The following is a 21,764-nucleotide window of genomic DNA, read 5'->3' on the forward strand; positions in this document are numbered from 1 at the left end:
ATAATACGTATCCTTTTATTTATTACAAATATACCTAACTCAAAATATATGACAAAAAAATAAAAAGCAAAATAGACATAACACATAACTAATTTTAATATTGGACGATTTAGACCAAAGAATTTTTTTAAATTTGTAAGATACATCATACATGTTTGATAGAGTATAATAATTTGAATCTATTAGTGTAAATACCAAGTATGTAGAATGCATAGGCGCAATTTGAGTTTTAATTTGGGGGGGAGGGCTATTATAATTTGCATGTATGTATACTCCCTAGGATATATAAAGGTTGAAGGGGATATAAATACAGACTAGCCCTCCAAGCCTCCTCAAATTGCGCTTATGGTAGAATGAGAACTTTAATTTTAATTTTCGTTTTTAGCCATTATGATTTTTATCTGTACTGTATAATTGTTATATTTGAGTTGTCGTTTTTCTTCTGGGTCGATATGACGATATGTAGGATTCTGAGTGAAATAGCGATTGCGTTTATTGGTTATAAAATGATGTTTTTTTTTTTTGGTATAATAACCAAAAAAAAAATAATTATTATAGTAATTGTAGACTTGAATCATTTTATCAAGATAAAAATAATATTTTTTCAACATTTATAATCATTTTAGTTACTATTATTTAGTGAAGTTTTTATAAATAATTAATTAATTAATTCAATTTGTAGTAAATTGAAAATATTAAATATTATTTAATAATTATAAAATGTACTTTCCTATTTATTTATTTATTTAAGGCCTCCACAATGTATATATATTTCACTCCTTAAACATAAAACTATGTATTACGTCTATAACCGTTTAGTCGATAAAATGTTTTAATGTCTAATGAGTGAAGTACTTACATAAAGCTAATATACCACTATACCAGTGACACAAATTTTGGCTGACGCCTGACACTCGTAAAGTCGTAAAGTTAAAAATAACTTAACTTAATCTTAAGTTATTTCAAATTAAAATGATAGATTGATAGGGGTATTAGGCTCCACAAATTAAAAAAAACAACAACTATGTCGATTGACATAAGAAAATTGACTTTATATTGAGATACAAAAATTAAAAATTAATTATAAAAAATGAATTAATAATGTTGTTTTATCTATAAATTATATTAAGTAGTTCATTCAGTTTCGTGTATTGTTTCGACAGCTGTTCGATTTTGTTTAACAAGTATGGTTTTTATTTTATTTTGGCCAGTCTTTTCTTAACAAAATTATAGCAATTTTACCTGGAATTATAAACTAAAATGTTTTTTATTTTTTTGAAAATGTATTCCATAATTTTTTTGACCAAAAATAACATGTTGCTATTTACTTATTCCTTAATATTATACAATAATATCCAATGTGATAAGTTCCTATTAATATATTTTTTGCCTTTTGTGCCAAGCTTTTGTATTTATAATTATTGTTGGCTTTTCGTAATGTGACCTTATCTTTAATACTTTCAGCCATTTGACCGTCAGCGTTATGTCCTTCAATCGTTCGGTTTCATCCTAATGTCTGCATCTCAAAATGCAAAAGGTTAAACGTATTAATCGTTAGATCTTAAATGATCATATGAAACCATAGTTAATGATAATAATTGATGTGTAAGTTTCTTTCGTGCCAGTGAACGAGCGTTTTTTTCACACAAGAAAAAATGATACAGAATAAGATTATTACTAGCTTTATACCTACTATATTTTAGTGTGCTTAAATGTATATTTATAGAAGATAGAACTTTGTTGTAAGTTCATAACATCTAAAAATTTAAAATAGAATCTCTAAAAGAACAGTATCTATATAGTTGTTGTTACTGGTGATTTTGCAGATGACAAAACTCTTAACAGTTGAGATCCCAAAATAGCTTAATTATTCTAATCACACTTAAGCGAGTTAAGCGTTAAGCCTATACCTCAAATATGAATGAATTGGGAATGTAATAAGTCAATTAGTTGTAAATTCACCATATTAGATCAAGAAACTGCAGCAGTCTGGTAACTATATATAAGAAAATCGTCAGTCGTTAGACCATTTTTTCTTCATTATATATAGTAAACACATTATTTTAAGTATGTGTAGCATATGTATGATGTTGCAAAGTAATTAATATTTATGTATTAATTTTATTTTATTTATCTATATTCATTGATATTTAAATTAATTAAAAAAATTGGAACTTTTATTTTATATCGTTTTTGTTATGCACACAGCAGTACATAAATTATATATTTATATACCTATATACTACATGTACCTATATATAAATAATAAATACACATAAACATAAACATAACGTCCATACATATTGGCATATTGTATATTATTGTAAGCATTAAAGTTTTCGTATTATATATTTTAAGTTTTAACGTTTATGCATCGGCCAAGACGCGTTTGTACTTTTGGCAGGCAGCGGCGCACGCGGTACTATATAGTTTTAAATAAATAATCAATCTATAATAGTAATACTAAAATACAAATTTTCTTGATAAAATAATTTAGAGGAACCTATAGATAAAACTTGACTACACTTTATTTGATTTATGTAGGTACTAATTAAAAAGATTAATTTTTTAAACTGGGTTAACATATTTTTCTATGCCTATTAACCTATAACTAGCCGAGTTGAATTTATTATTTGTTAATTATTAAATTTTAGATTAAAGATCTTGTATTCACTTGAGTTAATTGTTTTTATTAACTTGTCCCCACCTTTGTCGATAAGTATAATCATAAGATTATGATTTATGATTAACGTTTCTGCATTCTATAATCTGCAGACCCATGCCCCGTAACGACCTATTGACTTGCTGGAAAAAGAAAGATCTATAAACTTACTTGGACTATAAATTAGACGTATTTAATCTAGACTTGAACATTATCTGATTCCTGTATATCGTGTAATTTAGTTTACACGTATATTAAACGTCCACACTATGTAGGTACATTTAAACAATCGTTTAGTCTACGGTTTAAAGGTTATATCTCCATATATTATATCTATATTTAGCTACAATCTATGACATAATAATTATTATACTCGTTTGGTGATGATACAGTGTTATCACTTATCAATATTTTATCGATGCCGTCCGGTCGTCCCGTTCCCCGTCCATCCAACACCGTGTGAATTATCAACGTCGAGCGGTTTGAAAAAAAAAAAACGAATAGGTAGGTAGGTCGAGTTTTTATTTATTTATTACTTCATAGTTTCGGTGTGACACTCGTCCGTGTTTACTGTTCGGTATGCCGTTCGTGGACGTCGAAGACCGTCGTGCCCGATGAATATAATATTTGATTTGTCAAATCGAAGAATGTGATTTACATAAATTATTCGAATGGCTGTTGCTAGTGCATGCATTACAACGTTCAGTTTGCGTCCGGCCGCTGTCGCGCGTGCGATGTCGGAACTGTCTTAGAGTCTGTTGCTTGTGTTTATTGTTTATTCTATTTTCTATTCTTATAGTCCAAACCCGCGCAAATTCGTCCGTTATCGTCGTCCGACTGCTTTGCTCGGATTTATTTATTTGTTTTTTTTTCCGTTAACGTTTTACCTACCTACCTATCTGTATCGTAGTATATTCGCGCAGAGCTCGAAGAACATTTTCTACGACCGCGTGTGCAAACTGGTGGTTCAGACATGGACACCGTTAAGGATTGCGTCGATTACCTAAAAGACCCGGAGCTGGTCGCTCGTTTTCAAAGGTCTTTCGGAGTGATGCGGTATGACCCGTCGGAAAACGGTGCTGCCATTCCGTCTCTGGACAATGGCGAGTCCAAGACCAGCAACGGTAATACGGTGCGCAAGATAAACGAAATCGATCATGTCACCAACAAGTTTTGGTATTACTTGTTTTTATTTGGCACGTACCTCGGCGATGAAATTGGATACGCTATCGTCATACCATTCTTGATATGGAACATAGATTCGGCGGTTGCTAGGAAAATGGTGCTCGTCTGGGCGGTCGTTATGTACATTGGTAATAATGATTGTTGTTGATGTTTAAATGAGATTTCTAACAACATTATTTTCATGTTAACTTCTGTTCAGGCCAGTCCATTAAAGACATAGTACAGTGGCCAAGACCGCAATGTCCCCCAGTCATTAGATTGCAAACAAAATGGTCTATTGAATATGGAATGCCATCAACTCATGCTATGATTAGTATTGCGTTGCCATTTTCTGTTTTCTATTACATTTCAAATCGATATCAAGTACTTAATTAAAACAATTATTTAAACTATATTTACATTTGTTGGTTTCATTAATTTTTTTTTAAAAAATTTTTTAGATCGACTGCAACATTGGTATCCTAATAGTATTGCTATGGTGCATGTTAATTTCGCTTAGTCGTTTATATTTGGGTATGCACACAGTTTTGGTAAGTTATTTATTTAAAACTGTTTTATATAAAAAAAATAATACATTCCTATCTTATCTAATCTTTACGTTAAATAAACAATTATTGTTTAAATCACAAAAGAATTGATTCAATGATATTCAAGGTTCATTGTAATAGTTAGGTTATCCAATTTGGTGTTACTAAACAATCAATGTTGATTGTTTTTTTTTCTTAAAACCAATAGTGGGGAAACCTTGTCATTTTAGAAGCAAGCTTGTTATTCAAATTAATATTTATTGTATATATTATAAAGATTCTCTGTAATTTATATAGAGAATATATTAGCTTCGTCTTATTAGTTATTATGTAATATGTTTATATGATTACATTAAAAAACAGATTGAAATCTATAAATACTCAATGCCTTACTGATAGAGTTAGAGTATAGAAAATACAAAATTTGTGGGTGAATCTAAAACTATTTTAATGTTTTATTGCAAGTTTATATGATAAGTATACTAAAGATAGAATAATTTAACATTGTAATGTGTTTGGAATTTATTTGGTATATATTTTTAATAAACCTTTTTTGATAAAATAGTTTTATAATAATATGGCATTTATTAACAGTTATGTATATTTTTATCTTTAATGTTTGGAATAACTGTTTAAAAAGGCAATGCATTTCACTTTTATTTAACTCCAGTAAAAATTATCTTTGAGAACAACTATATTTTATTATTTCTAGAATTTTTACAATGTGGAAATAATTAGAATTTAATTTTAAAGTTAACTTCCAATGATAATGGCATGATACTGATTAACAAATCCAAAAGATATACAAGTATATTTTTTTTAATGAACGTCACTATTATAGTTAAGATTCATAATATTTTAGTTATAATATTTATACAAGGACATATTTATAGAGTAGAGTAATATGAATATTTAAATAGTTATTTTTAAATAACAAATACATTTACTTTCATCATTCATTTATTTTTAAATCGTATATACTTTTTACTTTAACCAAATTACCTAAAATCTTAATGATTAATTTTATACCTTTAGAATTATATAACATACATACAGAGTGATTTTTTTTGTTGACCAGCACTCATTATTTCAAAACCTATTAACTTTTTTTGAAAATATTTTTTTTTACATAAAATCTAATCAAAATAAAACATTTTTTAAAATAATTTTATCATTATATATTTTTGTGTTTTTAATTGAATTACAATATAAAGTTTTAAATTCAATTTCTGAAGCAGAATATTTTTTGGAATATATTGATACTTTAAAATCGAAATAGAGAGTATTTATACGAATAGTTTATGAGTTATAATTGTTTAAACTGTTTATAAAGTTATGGCCAGCGAAGTGGAGTGGTACAGCAATATTTCTCAAAATGATGATATATTATTTTTCTCTCATAAACTATAAATATTTATAACAAATATAATATTCATCCGAATTTAGATTTTTATGTATCAAAGTACTCCAATAAATATGCTGCTTCAAAATATGAATTTAAAAATTTATAGCATGATTCAAAAAAGTAAAAATGTAAGACATATATAATGATAAAATTATTTTAAAAATGTTGTTTTATCTTGATTAGATTTTATGTAAAAAAAAGTTAATAGATTTTGAAATAATGAGTGTTGTTCAATATAAGAATCACATATTAGAAAACATATTGAAATGATACTACTTTTTGAATACTAATTTATTGATACGAGCATTAACTTGTACATTAGTTAAGTCATATTATAAATCTACAGAGTTCTTACAAATTACAAAAATCATATGAATAAATTAAAATAATTAAAATTAATTAATAAAATAATCTTTATTTTTTTCTAGTTTTTTTTTTTTTTTTATAATTTTTTTGTCCATTTGTATGTTACTTACTAATTAGTATTGATTAAGATGCAAAAGTCTGTCGTCTGAGGTTACTCATGTATACGACAGAGATATACATATACCTGAAAATAAAAAATAAATAGAAATAAATAATACTATGTATTGGCATAGGGTTAAAATATAATCTGGTTCTTCCAGAGAAGCATGTCGCGTGGGGATGCGCAGAAGAACCAATTTTTGTCAGATGGCGGTATGTTCTCGCTGGACAGAGTATAGGTATATTATTATTCAGAATGTATGTTTTGCCATAATCCTACTAATTTGGAAAATTATTCAATTTTATTTTGAAAGACCAAAACATTTTTCCCCTGCAACAAACAGTTTTTTTTAATACATAAAAATATAACAGTTATCAACTAAGTATTAAAATAAAATATATTGATGACATTATTTTATTTATGATTTTTGTATGTATTTGTTCTCTATATACAACATTTATTTCATGTCTTTTATTTGACTGGTATAAAAAAAAAATATTATTTCTATTGAATTTATTTGTATATATGTATGCATTTATATTTATAATATTTTCAAGTTAAAAAATTAAATAAAAATACTAAATAGTAATAGTCTGATAAATTTTCAAACATTGGAAGTAATTTAGATAATAACATAAATACCAAAAAAATTTACTAATAGCATAATTATAAATAATATTATTCATTGCTCATTTAAGAAAAACTATTAAAATAACTTAAAATACCTATATATTTGTATAAATATTAAAATATTTTAAAATTGTTATCCATTTTTATTCTAGGATGTGATTGCTGGCCTGTTATTAGCTACTGTTTTGTTGATTCCATTTGTACCATTGGCTGATGTATTAGACCGTTATCTTATGTATAGTAATTGGACACCATTGATATTTATTGTTGTTACTGTGAGCTTAATACTCATTTACCCAACTAGTGATCAGTGGACACCTACCAAGTAAATCATATTTAAAATAAATTATTAATGTCTTTAAGGTTTTAAACAAAACGAGGAATGTTCTGGTATAATATAATGGGTTTTTTTTTTTAAACTATTTTATTTTGCTTATTCATTATGTTTTATATATTTGACTACTATTTATGATAAAACATATAATACTTCAAAATGTTTAAGAAATCCAGTTTTTAAAAAAAAATTATGTTTTGGTGTCCAAAATAGATTGTATTAGTAAGAACATTTAACTGAAAATTGTTTTTGGGTAGGTCAAAGATAAACCATCATCATGTGTATAAATATAAGTATAAATTTAATTTGGTTCTAAACAAATGTGTTACAATTAAACTACTTCTTTACTTATACAAAATAAATGTAGGAATATACATTACTGGACTACTATATATTTTATTATGGTACAAATAATTTGTTTAGTAATTGATATACAGTATTTATTTTTTTACTCTACAGGACATATAAATAAGTGATAACTATACGTTCATATAATTATTTAAATTAATTAGCCTTAAAAAAAAAGTATTCATTCATTAATGGGCAACTACATATAAATAAATAATAACTAGGTAATATACAAGTTATACTTAAAAATAAGTAGTATTTTGTATAAATTATGATGATTCAAGTAATTTATTATTATTTTATAGTATATCAATTTTTCTTTAATCTTTGCATATAATTACTTTGTTTTAAATTTTAATATATGTTTTTGTTTTAGGGGCGATACAACTTTAATTTTAGGAACTTGTGCGGGTATATTGACTGGAGGTTGGTTGCTTGTCAAATTAGGTATACAGGATGATATTCGTGTTATGAACCCTATAAATAATTCTATAAGTTGGCCTTCAATTAATGATTTAGGTAAGTACTTACACTATTGAAAACATACAATTGATGTTTATGTATTTTTAATTTATTTTCCGTTTGAACTACTAAAAAAACTAAAACATTGTATATATTATACAAATTATCAATATTTTTGAGGAAAAATTTAAAGAAATAATATATATAATTTTTAAAGTCTATTGTTTATTTTAAGTATAATTTTTTTTTTAATTGTTTGTAATAATATTTATCTATTTTATTTCTAAAAAAATTTTTTAATAAAAATCCAAAGAAATTTAATGAAAAAATATGCAATTAATTTTTGTTAGGATGACGAATATATTAATAAAGATTTAAAATATGTAATTTTATAAATTTTTTTTTTTTTATTAGGTGTGATTGTGATCAGAAGTGGTTTGGGATATAGTTGCATAGTCATGTTTTTCTTAATTATTAAGTACTTTCTGTGTATTATTGATAAAATTTTAATAAAAAGTGGTATGAAAATAATTGACGATGTACTGAAGAGGCATATTCCTTTGTTAGATATTACATACAAATATTTGACATTTTACTTGGTATCTTTCAATATTATAGTTTTGATACCATTCTTGCAAAACTTGCTATTTGTATCAAGAGAGTCATTTTACCATGAAGCTAAGTAGTTAATTTAACTTAATATTATGGCCCGTTACCACCTTATTTATGTAAATTACATACATGTACGCTTTAATATATGTCCTTTAATGATACTTATTCCTTAAGTTCTTAAGTTCAATAATTGTGTTTTATATTTTATTTAACTGTATCTCATTTTGAACAAAATATTTGTCAACAGTCAATTTAAGAATATTATGAGTTCATTATTATATAAAATTTCCAACTTTAATTTAATTGTTATTATTGTAAAATTAATACTAAAATTGTTTATATTTGAGTAATATAATTTTATATCAATTTTTTTTTTGTGTATATATCTTAGTAATACTAATAATTAAGAAGACCATGCACCAAAAAGTAAAAATTACAATACACTGTTTGAAACATATACATATTCTACTAAGACAGTGCACAAATTAATTAAAACATAATGTTACAAAATTATGCTGTATAATATATTATTATTATTTATGATATGATGTAATATTTTTATACTTTTATAAATCAATCAAAAAATTCTTATGACTTTATGATTATTGTGTGCCAGATTATATTTAATTATGTCATCAAAAATGCTCCATTAATATTTGGTTATTCATACATTAATTTTAATTTTTTAATTTTTTGAGATAAACACTTAAGTTGGCTCAAGTAAAAGATTATATCAGTAATATCAGAACAATTTAAATGTAAACAAATAAACAATGTTATCATAGAATAATATTGTATACCTATTAAATATTTATTTTCTTATTTAATATATTATTGTTATATTATAACAAACTACCTATAGCTCCTTTTTTTAATAAACTCATGTAGCTACATAATAATACCTATTGGTCAAAAACTGTGGATTTGCATATGCGTTATTTATATATACCTAACTAGACTTATAAATTATAATGTTTGTATTAGCCGAATATTAATATTAACATTTTGTTTTTATTAAGGTATTCTTAATTGTATTTTGTCGAAATCAATCGAGCCTTTTTTTTAGTGTATAAACCTTAACCATAAGACTTGGCTCTTCTATAAAATAGTCGTTACTCATTTTTACATTTATGTAGAATAAGTAAAGCTTTATCATAACCCTAAATGACAAAATTTAACAATAGGAAAATACAGAAAATCATGATAAATGGAAACCCTAAAAATATTCGATTTTTGTGATCCGAAACAAAATTCATATGTGTTAATTTTTTGATGACAAGCTGACAAAGAAAGAAAGAAAGAATTATTCATTTGAATATCGATCAATTTGTTAGTGGAATTAAACATAATAAACATACGTTTTCCGCGTTTTCGAGTATAAAAAAATGAAGATATTACGTACACGGTACACCTTGTGCGTCATCCAAAATTTACCAATGCAATATATTGTCGATTAAATTAAAAAGATAAATAGGTAATTTGGCCAACGTGTTATGACTGTTACAATATGTACCTACTATAACACTTCTAAGACTGAATTTCACTCGATATAATTTGATAAATTTTATACCAATGCTATAATATGTATTTGTAGTGTTCAGTTCTATGCTGTTTTAATAATGGGTATCCAAGAGAAAAAAAGGATAATAAAAAAATATTAATATATAATATTTAACCATACAGTGGAATATTTGGAATTTTTTTCAGCATGCTGTGGAATATGTCATCAAATTTAACAGTAACAATTATAAAATTTTATTTTATTTTAACTATAACAATTGTTGTGTATAAAAACGTATAAGTTATAAGTATACCTATAGCTGTACATAGCTGCAGTATAAGTATAGTACCTAAGTACAAGTAAGTAAACGCTAGCTCTGATTAAGCGAGAATAAGATGTAAAAAATCCCATTGTCCCGTGAACCATTATAATATTATATTACTATTATTATTTAGAACTGTTCATTTTTTATTCCGTATTTATGAACTATTATCTTAGTATCACTCGGAAAAATAAAAATGTTTAGATTTCAAATACATTTTATTCGACCAATAAATACTATTTTATATTTTAAAACATAGGTACCTACGTAGATTAGAAATGTAAAAATAAATATTCAGTTTTACATGTTCTATTAAATATTAATTAAGTATTTATGAGTATGTCATTATATCATTTTACGAAAGTTGGTATTTTTTAATGAGCATCTTTTTTTTTTTTTAATTCTACTATAAGTTACAGTCATTTTAAGAGAACAATTTTGAGTAGTTTTCAAGAGCGTCAGGAAAAACCCTAAAAATGTAACGGAAAAACGGAAATTTTTACGCATAACCAGTTTTCGACAAAATCGATTTTTTTATTTTGCTATAACTCAAAAACGAATTATTGTTAATACTTGAAAATTTCACAAAATGTTTATATTAATGTTATCTGTTTATGATTACATTTTCAAAATATTTTGAATTTTTTAAGCTGTTTATAGCCAATTGATGAAATTTTCGATTTTTCTAAGTTTTTTTTTGAAACGCTTATAAAAAAATTTGGCAATCCAATAAATCTTTAAAATTTAATTCAAGGAAGTCGCACTTATCGAAGTTAAAAAATAAAATTTTTTTAAAATTAAAAAAAATTAATTTTCTGCAATAATCATATTTAAGTTTGTAGGTATATAGAAAAAATTTTGTACTATTCGTTCGATTTTAATAGTCTTTGTATGATATTTTTATTATGCATAATTTCCGTTCCAATTATAAACGTTTCATTATTATTTGGCCTTGACCGTAACACGTGTACAAGTAGCATAAATTAAATACAAATACACGCATATAGAATTAATATTAGAACCGTGTAAAATGCTAACACTTATAAACCGAAGCAAAAAAAAAAAAAAATCAAAGCCAATAATACTATAATATTGCTTTAAACCTTTAGTGATGTGTGCAGCGTGTCAAATTAAATGCGAAATTGATTTCCGTACTAATAGTGTAAGTACTGGGTTAACATGGTTAGACTATATATATATATATAAATATAACAATTATAGATCTATTATTCGACAGATTTTTTTATTACGTCCTTCTAAACGAAATGCTAATTAATAGGTATTGCCGTATTTGTAGTTAAAATATATTAATTATTATATTATAAATTACAAAGGCGGCCAAGTGGCATTGTACCTTAGTTCTACAGTAGGTAATTAATATAGTTTATAGTAGGTAGGTAGGTATACCATATAATATATATTATACAAAACCAAAGAATTGAATTATAATGAAACGTTATGAATTTATTTAAAGTCACTTATAAATGCACGTAAAATATATAAAATATTAGAAAAAAATTATACAAATAATTTTTTCATACATGTTAAGTACATGGTGTCGTGAGGTGATGAGAAGGGGGCAAAAATCATCACTGGGATGGCAAAATTCTGAATATGTCTGTCAGAGAATAATTAGGATTATACTGTCTGTACCTACTTATGCATTTGTTTCCCCTCACGGGATCCGGATGTATATTATTGAATATTGATATGCAATTTGATTACATTTTTCGATTCTTCCGTGACGATTTATAAGAAAATAATTGTTTTTTTAAAAAAATTTTCGGGTTGGCATACCTACCTAAATCCGTTAACATAATTATATTCAATTTTCATGATCCAAATTGAAATTCATGCGGTAGCAGTTTATCTATATGTAAACCTATAGGTGTTGAAAAATGAAGCAATAAACTCATCGAGTCCCAAGGAACATGCATTTGATGCCAATTGGTTCAGTAGTAGGCCCATATAAACATACATTAATTATGTATTTATGTTTATATACCTATTCCCATAATTGTGACAAATATATTCCAAGATGTATATTTTGGTGGCGGTATATACTATATAAGTTACGTCAGTTACGATGCATAATAATGTTACCGTATTTTAATAAAACGCTAAAACATTTTAAGAAGGTTAGAAGACGTGTGTCGTGCATTACAGTCTATACAGTGTAATTATTTATTTATACATTATGCATTTATTTTCACGAATGAATGTACAATTTAAAGAACTTTTATATTTTATTATCATTAAGCTTCATTTTTAACTCAAGTAATTGAATAAAATAATTATTCAAAAATAAAAATTGTTTTCTATCTACGATACAGCCACTATAGTAAGAAAAATAAGTACTCGTAATATTATTTATTTTTATTCCCAACATTTTATTTTATATTTTCTTATAATAATAAGGATCGGATACTAGCTTTAAAAATTTTAAAAGTAAGCAATATAATCAAAATTCTTCTATAATCTATGAGTTAAAATTCCATACTTATTAGTTATTAATTTATTATTAATATTGTTGTGGTACCAACGGCTGATTCCGACAAACTGCAGGTATACCTACCTAATAGATTCGATTTCATGTTTAAGATAAAGAATTGAGTTCGCTGTTGGGGAATTATTTTTCAACAACGATAAAAAGTTCGGACATTATATTTTATTATTGTTATAAATGAAAAAATAAGATTTTTTTTATTGATCACGTGTACAAAATACAAATTTGAATTCAACAACTGGGACATGAGCACTAGGTATAGTAGATATATATTATAATGTACATTGTACATGCCATTTGAAAATAAAAATATTTAAGATATTTATTTATAAAAATGAATGCTTAAAATAATTTGATATTAAAGAATTTAATATAAATAAATATGTTTTATACAATAGAAACGGATTAATACAATTAATACATACCTAATATGTACACAATAAGGTTGCTTTTTATATGACATGATAACAATGGCGATGAGAATATAATGAATAATTATTAATATAAATAATATTATTGATATTTATAGGCTTATAGCTTATTTAGTATTTGTATTTATTTGAAAAATTGAATGGTATTTCATTCATTGGTAGGATTTTGACTTAAAATTACTTATTTTTAGTTATATGTGTTGTTTGATTATTGAGGTAGTACAGTATGACTAACATTCGAGATTTTGAGAGTATTGCAGATTTTATAGTTTTTATCAGAACTGTGGTAAATACAGTCTTGTCTGGTATATCAAATTTTAAATTAAATTAAATTAAATTTGACTCAAATTTGAACTCAATTAAATTTTTTCATTTGAGATGCAGATATTTGGGTTTTTGTTCTACTTTTTGGGATTTATCTGATTCTTATAATTGGTTCAATTTAGTTGTTTGACTGATGCATATTAATTCTGCCACAAGGAATGAGCGTGTTTGTTTAAATTGTTTTGAACGATGTTTTACACGTATGAATAATTGTGTGAAAAAAACACAACATAACATAGGTATTATATATTTTTTTTTTCACATATTCAAAATTTATATTTGGATCATAAATTCATAGTATGATTTTTTAATTTTAATTTTTTTTATAAATTTATTTGTGAATATAGTATGTTTTACTTTGAAGAAACTATTTTCGGTTTTTTTTTTATATTTAAAAACTAGAAATGTAGTAACTCATAATTTATATAGTACTCAAAATTACGTGGTTGTTTACATAACAAGCTGACTAATCTTATTAGCCTTGCAGTGTAATAATATTATTTTTGTTTTTATTAGGTATATGTTAAAGCTTTGACAGCAACGGTTATTAGCCTATTTTTAAATTAGATACAGTTAAGGTCCTCACACGCTGCTATGGTGTGGCGGTGGTAGCAGTGGCGTTAAAACTTAGCCGGACACAATTAAACAATTTAGTATTTACCGTCGCGGTGAGACAATACAATTTTATCATTACCGTTATTGTTGTTTGTGGACCTTTATTACTTATTAGTAAAATAAATAAACAATATTTAAAATTTGTGAGTTAATATTATTGAAAAATGAATATATTGCTTCCGTGTTTTCTTCGTTAAGTGCATGTTGAAGTGAAGCTGAGTTAATAAAGATATTTTGTGTTTCGGTGGTATTTTGGGTATTTGGTCACAATTTGATTGATCGTAATTCGTAAGGTCTCCCTTGCATGTGGTGTAGCATGTTGCCTGTCGGGGCCAGTTCTTTGTAGGTGACGAGGAAGGAGTGGGCTAAATACATGTATCCTATTTTGATTGTCGGGTGATTAATACTATTTTATTTAGTACATTTATACTACGTTACTAAATGAAAGTTAATCAAAATCATATATATTTAATTTGAATATGGTATGCATAATTCTTAAGAACTTATTAACATAATATACAGATTTAATTGCCGCGAGAACGCATGTAACTGTTAAATTAGAAAATCTCTGAAAATTAGTCTGGCGGTTGTAAGTGAAAACAATTAAATGTATGCAATTTAAATGCTAGGCTTGGTCATTTTTAAGCCTTTATATTTCAACAAATGTAACCGTGAGGGGTAAATTTCACCCCTTAAATCCGCGATAACCAAGCAATGGCAAAAGGACGGGAGTTTATAGAGAACCGAATATAAGAGGAAGAAGGATAAAGAACGAGAAAGGGAGAAAAAGTGAGAAGAGAAAACACATTTTAGTAATTTAAAAGCTTTATTCATGACTTTGCGAGGTTTTGCCCACATTTTCATTTGAACATTGCTGTGAGACTACAAAGCTTGTAAATTATTCAAATGTTCAAAATCACAATGATGTATTATTCTGTTTAACAGTGCCGGATCTAACCTTTTTGCGCCCAAAGCAAAATATAAAACGGTGTACCTACATATTATTAGTTGGTTTACCTAATTAACCCCTTCCGTTCTAACAAGTCAGCCCGAGAACCCGATTTTGATTCTTCCATCATCAATATAGGTGTATGCAAAAAAACAGTACGATTTAAAAACAATACTCTTTTTGTTGACCTTTGGTAATACCTACTTCTATTATACTAGTATAATTAATGTCGACATATTTGAGGTCTTTAATTTTAAATGAGTTTAATGCTCTATATGAAATTAAAAAATCGCTTATAGAAGCTAGTATTTTTTTTACAAAATTTTTCGAAATACATTTTTTTGAAAATAATTTTAAACGTAATAATTTAATATTTAATTCTTAAACACAATCTGTTACTTTGGGTTCTAAAACACACGATCACGCCATTGTTGTAAAAACATATTATCAGCATTTGTGATTTATATAGTTGAGACTTATACAAGGATAAATTTTAAAAAAAATCATTTTTTTCAAACAAATTTACAAAATGTTTTTATAAATATAGATAGAAAATAAATAGAGTTGAATTTAGGGGACACGAACTCGTGGGGTCATGTGTTCCAGACCTCCAAAAAACTATGAAAAAGTATTTTTTTTTCGCTATACAAACAAATCAGTAATAAAAACAGTACAGGTACTTACTAACTATTTATTAATTATTGTTCACAAAATTATTCCATTTTTTTTAATTAATATAATATTTAACTATTTAATAAAGTACGAATTTAATATGTCGTGTTTTCATCGTGACTTAAGAAATAATGACAATTTAATAATAATAAATAAATAAAATTCGGGTTTACAATCACAACCATACAAAAAATTAAAAAGCCTTTGTATGTTGTATCATAAACAACTATTTTTAGAAAAAATAAATATTAAAAAGAGGCCTCTATCAAAGAATAAGGATTCAATAGCTTACACTAACCTACATTTTGCAGCTTTAAAATATACATATAAATACAAATTAAATACTCGTAGTCGTAAGCTGTATAATTAAAAAGTGATAAACTCTAAACAAATTAGAATGATATAAAGTATTTTTGATACCACAACAACCATTAGGCATAACACCGTTTTGTAAATTACCTAATGTAAACGAGAAAATAGTTTTTGAAGTATTATCTAGGAGAGGGCATTTTTCCAGCCAAAAAAAAAAAAAAAAAAATAACAAGTTACCAAAGTTTATTACTATTGTTGTCACAAATCACAATTTGCACTCTCAATTATGAATCGTATATAAATTATCTATTTCTTATATTTCCTAATCGGAAAGATTTTTTTGTTATCATAATTAAAATGAATAAATATTAATACGTGTTAGTTATTACTGTTCATCAATCAATACAATGATGTAATATTAAACAATCATTATGCCAGTTGACTTATTATAAATAAAGTTAAAACAAATTATAAAATAATAATAATTATTAGGTATAGTATATTGTATAATTATTATTATTAATGATTATCAAATGTCAATAATATATTAATATTTCATGAAAATTAATCGCAAGGTATTTTTATTTATCATAAAATTATATTTAATTTATAATTCATTATTGACACTTGACAATCATGTTTTTAAATGTAAATTACACTTGAGAAATATAATTAATTTTTTAACAGGCTTTTTTTAAAGCTCTATAAGTTTTTTTATGCTATTCATGGAATCTTAATTACTGGATTTTTTTATCCATTGTATATTTTTCCAATATCGAATCACCAAACTACCTGTCTGATCCAGTCAAACTACATTCTCTGGAGTGTTTTGGTATAGTCATCACTCATCACCTAATCAACAAATGAAGATTTAATGTAAATAGATAACGCTAACGTTACACGATACTATTGATAATGTTAATTATTATCCTTATAACTAATAAGTAATAATAATGTCACTATTAAAGCAAATCACCTATTACCGGAAAGTTACAACTAAGTAACATTTTAGTGTTTTGGTGCACTCCTCTAGTCAACAGCCAAAATATGTCCAACTCATCTTTATTGAAACAAACTACACTATTTATCCATCTATCACAATATATATTTATTATTAAAATAATGTCAAACTTTATTAATGACTTCAAATCATTAATTAACCCCTTAAATAGTTGAAATGTCTACCTTATTCAAGTAATCTCAACTATATCACAGTAAAAATGACGAATAACTCGTTTACTACAAAAAGTCTTTTCTTTTTATCATTTTCAATTCTGGTGGACTTAAAAACCATGTTAGTGTACTGGGTATAATCTGGTTTAACAATAGAAAACGGATCAATCAATTCTCATTCAAGTGTGAAGTGTCGCTAATGGGTGGGTTCTTAATCAATTTATTCATGTTTGTAAATTCTTAAATCATATCATACATATATTGTGTTAATGTAAAGATTATTGAAAGTCTAATAAATTAAAACAAAAATGTTTTGTCTTGTACCAATCCATGTTCTTTAATATCTCTCACGTCCATCCACAACGTTTTTCATACCCTGTATCATAAAACTTCATATGCTCTGAACACCTTAAAATAAAATTTTCAACGAATATAATAAATATTTTACGTTTTAAAATCAGATAATTCATTAGTTTTAAGATTAAGCTAGTTGTTATTAAATACTATAATACCACTTTACTACTGGCGTTCATAATAACTATAGAAGCTTAATATTTTAACTATTTTTTTAATCGTTTATATAATATAATATTATTAAGTGCCTTTATGGAATGCTGGCAAGTGGTAATGAATAATGATACGAAATATATTGATGCCATTTTATTTTCATTAGATATAATTTCCATGATATCCGTGTTATAGGTAATATCTATACATTTTTAATTACTTAGAAGCTATAATTTTAAATTTTATGTTATTAAACCTTAATCAATGATATCATATTAAAAAGACAGGTTTTAATAAAATAGTTTTTATTACATTTGTGTAGCTATTGTAATTTAAATTATTTGAAACTCATTTAAATTTTAATGTATACTAATACTATTATATGATAATTTAACTTACTTTTATAAAATTAACATTAATTACTTTAGAAAGGCGAAAAATATATGCATTATTATATTTCCTTTAACGTGGGCATTGGTGGGATATATAATACAATACATTTCCCTTAATTTACGATATATAGTTTTATTATATAAATAGTATATACAACAGTTAACTTGATTATAGATGGAACAATTTCTTTTTAGAATTTTATCCTTTCATCTTTAGAAATGTTTTTATTATATTTATATTTTATATACTCGGATAAGTACGCGTTGAGATAAATGTACTTATGTATTTTAATTTAATTATAGTTAATACAAGTTTTTATTAAATGTTGACCTGCAATAGTTAAAGCACCTATACTGGCTATACTTTGTTAAGCTTCGTTTCCCATACAATAAATTATTAGTTTATACAGGTAATAATTTACTACTTTACTAGTATAATTTAATTACCAAAGATAATATTTATTATTCGTGCGGAATATACGTCATTTCGACGCGTGTCAAATGAACGCAGTCATTTGAAAAAACGGCAATTGGGTGCATACGAAATTCGACTCGTGTAATTCTGCCACCACTAACTAAATTTAGGCATGAATTAATTGTGACGCAAAACAAAAAAACGCGGTATCTATGTATTACAGTTATAAGTTGTAAGTAACTTCAAAACCGACAAAGTGCTTTAAGGTATTTCTTACAGTTTTAAGTTTTATAAATAGTTTAATGTACCTATATAATATAAGTATGAGTAGTATGACAAATTATATTTTATATATTAATAATATATATATATTTTAAACGTTGTACCTATTTTTAAATTATTAATTTAATTTAATTAACGATCAGTTTTTTTACAATTATACAAATAAAATAGAAATACCAACACGTCACAACTTATTATGTTAATCTTATAATATGAAATAAAAGCTGTTTACAATATGAAATCAAATCAGCGATTTTAACCAATTCAAGAAAAAATTTAAACGTGATGACAAAATTGTATGAGTCGAAGTGTTGCATGCATCCAGTTCAAATGTCGTTCGTCCGAATGACCGCATTCATTTGATGCGCGTCGAAAGACGGGACACCAATCGTGTGTTGTGTGTATAATATTATATTTATACAATATACATAAAACATCATTTTTAGCTGGGGTATATATTTAATGTATGGATTTTATTATATAAGTATTTACAATTTACACTTCAAGCACAATGAAATTAAAAATGTTATAAAAAGAAAGGAATACTCGTAATGGTATAAATAATAAATATAATACGCGTATGTATGTTAGTAATATTATAAATTGAATATAAAACATAATATAGAAATAAATTATTTTTAAGCAAAGTATCTAATTATTAGTACCGATTACTTTTAATATGTGGGTTAGATTTATGTTATAATACTTAAATAAAAATTATGTTCAAAATTGCTCAATAATTAATTAGGGATTAAAGAATTTTGAAGTAGATTGAAGTAATATTCTGTAATTTAGATTCTACTGTTGAAACTGTTATATGCAGATTATTGGTACAATAAAAATGTTTCGTTGTACGTTTTCGGAAAATCTCTTCATAAGTATCCAAATAATATACTATTAGATATAGGGAATTTAAGATTGTATAAATATTTGGATTATTTGGAACATTTTAAATTTGTCATATACCTACGCAGTTAAAATTCAATATAATTGTAAAACGTAATTTGTTGAAAATAGAAAAAAAAAGTATTAACAGAATTGTCGATGTTTTCTCTTTTAATTTTTTTTCTAATGTCTTAGATCATATAATTGTAACAGCTATTAGTTTTTTTGATTACTTAAAATACAATATTATTTACATACGAATAATATTGTTATTTATACGTACTAGTAAGAAAGAGAATATTCTGCACTATAATAGCGTAATATTATCTTGTGGTTAGGTCATTTAAATAAATGAAAATATACGATAAAATTTAAAAAGTTAAAATTGTTTATCATATTGTCGTTTATATCGTTGTTTTATTATTTTATAGTTAGTTAATAATTTGTAGTGTATGCTATAATGAACTACGAACTCCTTTCGTTAAGTATAGGTAGTAATTAAAAAGACCGTATCACTTATCAGTAATTTTAAAATTTTGAATGATAAACATATATAAATATAAAATTCTATAGCGTGTCTGCATATTATTTTTGGTTGCATACCTATAATTATTTGCCTCATTTGTGCTATTTTAAAATCTATTTATTTGTGTTTATTTTATTTAAAATAGTTGACGGCTATCGCCGTTATGCGATACTCACAAACATAACTAATTTTATTATTTTTTTTAAACAAGTTTAAAGGAATTTGTAATCATAGATCATCGTGTTATGTTACATATTCCTATTTTTTATAGGTGACTTATAAACTTTTTTCTTATATAAAATATTAACCAAAAACCTTATATTAACTATTAAGTACAAAGTAAATAATAATAAAATCTTGCTATATATATTTTATTATAAGCTATTGGATCTAGGCTATCCTTTCAAGAAAAATAACCATAACATGTGAATTCACATAAGTACCTAAATGTCGTGCATCTACAATGAAACCTATTGTTATTAGATGCTTAAAAAATGATGAGTTTAGAAATATCTTTCAGATCTCATAACAGGTGTGGCGAATTTCGGGAAAAAATTCCCCGGAATAAAATATTTTTTACACATACCATTTTTAAAAGAAAGTGATATAATATATATATATATATATATTTAAAATAATAGTTTAACATGTTATTATTTTTAACTAAAAATATTTACTTACGAGTTACAATTACTTAATATTTAAAATTAAGTATTACGTAAGTTCAAAAATTAAAAATTAAGCTTGATCTGTTATTAAAGAATCATTATTTAGTGAAAATCAAAAAATCTAGTTATATATTTTAGTTTTGTAAATAAACACCGAGTAATAGTTTTGCTACTCCTAGCTATACTAATTTGTTGCTTATTAAAATATACATTTTTTTTTTTTGATAATTATTAAAGTACTGAATTGATTATAATATATTGAAATTATTTGTTAATTAAATTGCATTTATCATAATATATTTAATATGAAAAGCCATTGTAAATAATCCTTGAAATCTTTAAATCGCAAATAGCCATACTCGAATACTAACGGCTGCATCGATTTCTAGATTAATGCAAATCATAGAATAACTTTTTTTAATGTTTGTTTTGTCTTGTAGATATACTTACCTTTAAAAAGTTATTAACTGGTAAGGTTTTTTAAAAAAAAACACGGGGTAGGGGGATGTTTAAGTCTTTAAAATATCTAACTAGATTTAGAAATATCTAAATTTTAAGTGTCCAACAAATTAATCGAGTGCCGACTGACAGTCTAATATTGATGCAGTCTGGATTCCCTCGCGACCACCCTATGGTCCCTGCATATTAAGTGC

The 21,764-nt window shown here is 25.2% G+C and overlaps 1 protein-coding gene across 1 annotated transcript; it reads left to right on the forward strand.

Moving 5' to 3' along the window:
* Window positions 1-3,114: 3,114 nt before the first annotated feature.
* On the forward strand, window positions 3,115-9,174 carry LOC132929976 (sphingosine-1-phosphate phosphatase 2-like). Its single transcript, XM_060995634.1, has 6 exons — window positions 3,115-3,975; window positions 4,047-4,210; window positions 4,288-4,377; window positions 7,028-7,200; window positions 7,934-8,076; window positions 8,434-9,174. Exons 1-6 carry the CDS (start codon window positions 3,636-3,638, stop codon window positions 8,703-8,705), a joined length of 1,182 nt encoding a protein of 393 aa, XP_060851617.1. The 5' UTR covers window positions 3,115-3,635; the 3' UTR covers window positions 8,706-9,174.
* Window positions 9,175-21,764: the final 12,590 nt, after the last annotated feature.

Source organism: Rhopalosiphum padi, chromosome 4, assembly GCF_020882245.1.
Source record: "Rhopalosiphum padi isolate XX-2018 chromosome 4, ASM2088224v1, whole genome shotgun sequence".
Lineage (NCBI taxonomy): Eukaryota > Metazoa > Arthropoda > Insecta > Hemiptera > Aphididae > Rhopalosiphum > Rhopalosiphum padi.

Coding starts and splice junctions, on each gene's coding strand:
- LOC132929976 (XM_060995634.1), top strand. CDS start 3,636: ATGGACACCGTTAAGGATTGCGTCGATTACCTAAAAGACCCGGAGCTG. Junction 4,211..4,287: donor ACATTTCAAATCGATATCAA/GTACTTAATTAA, acceptor AAAATTTTTTAG/ATCGACTGCAACATTGGTAT. Junction 8,077..8,433: donor GCCTTCAATTAATGATTTAG/GTAAGTACTTAC, acceptor TTTTTTTATTAG/GTGTGATTGTGATCAGAAGT.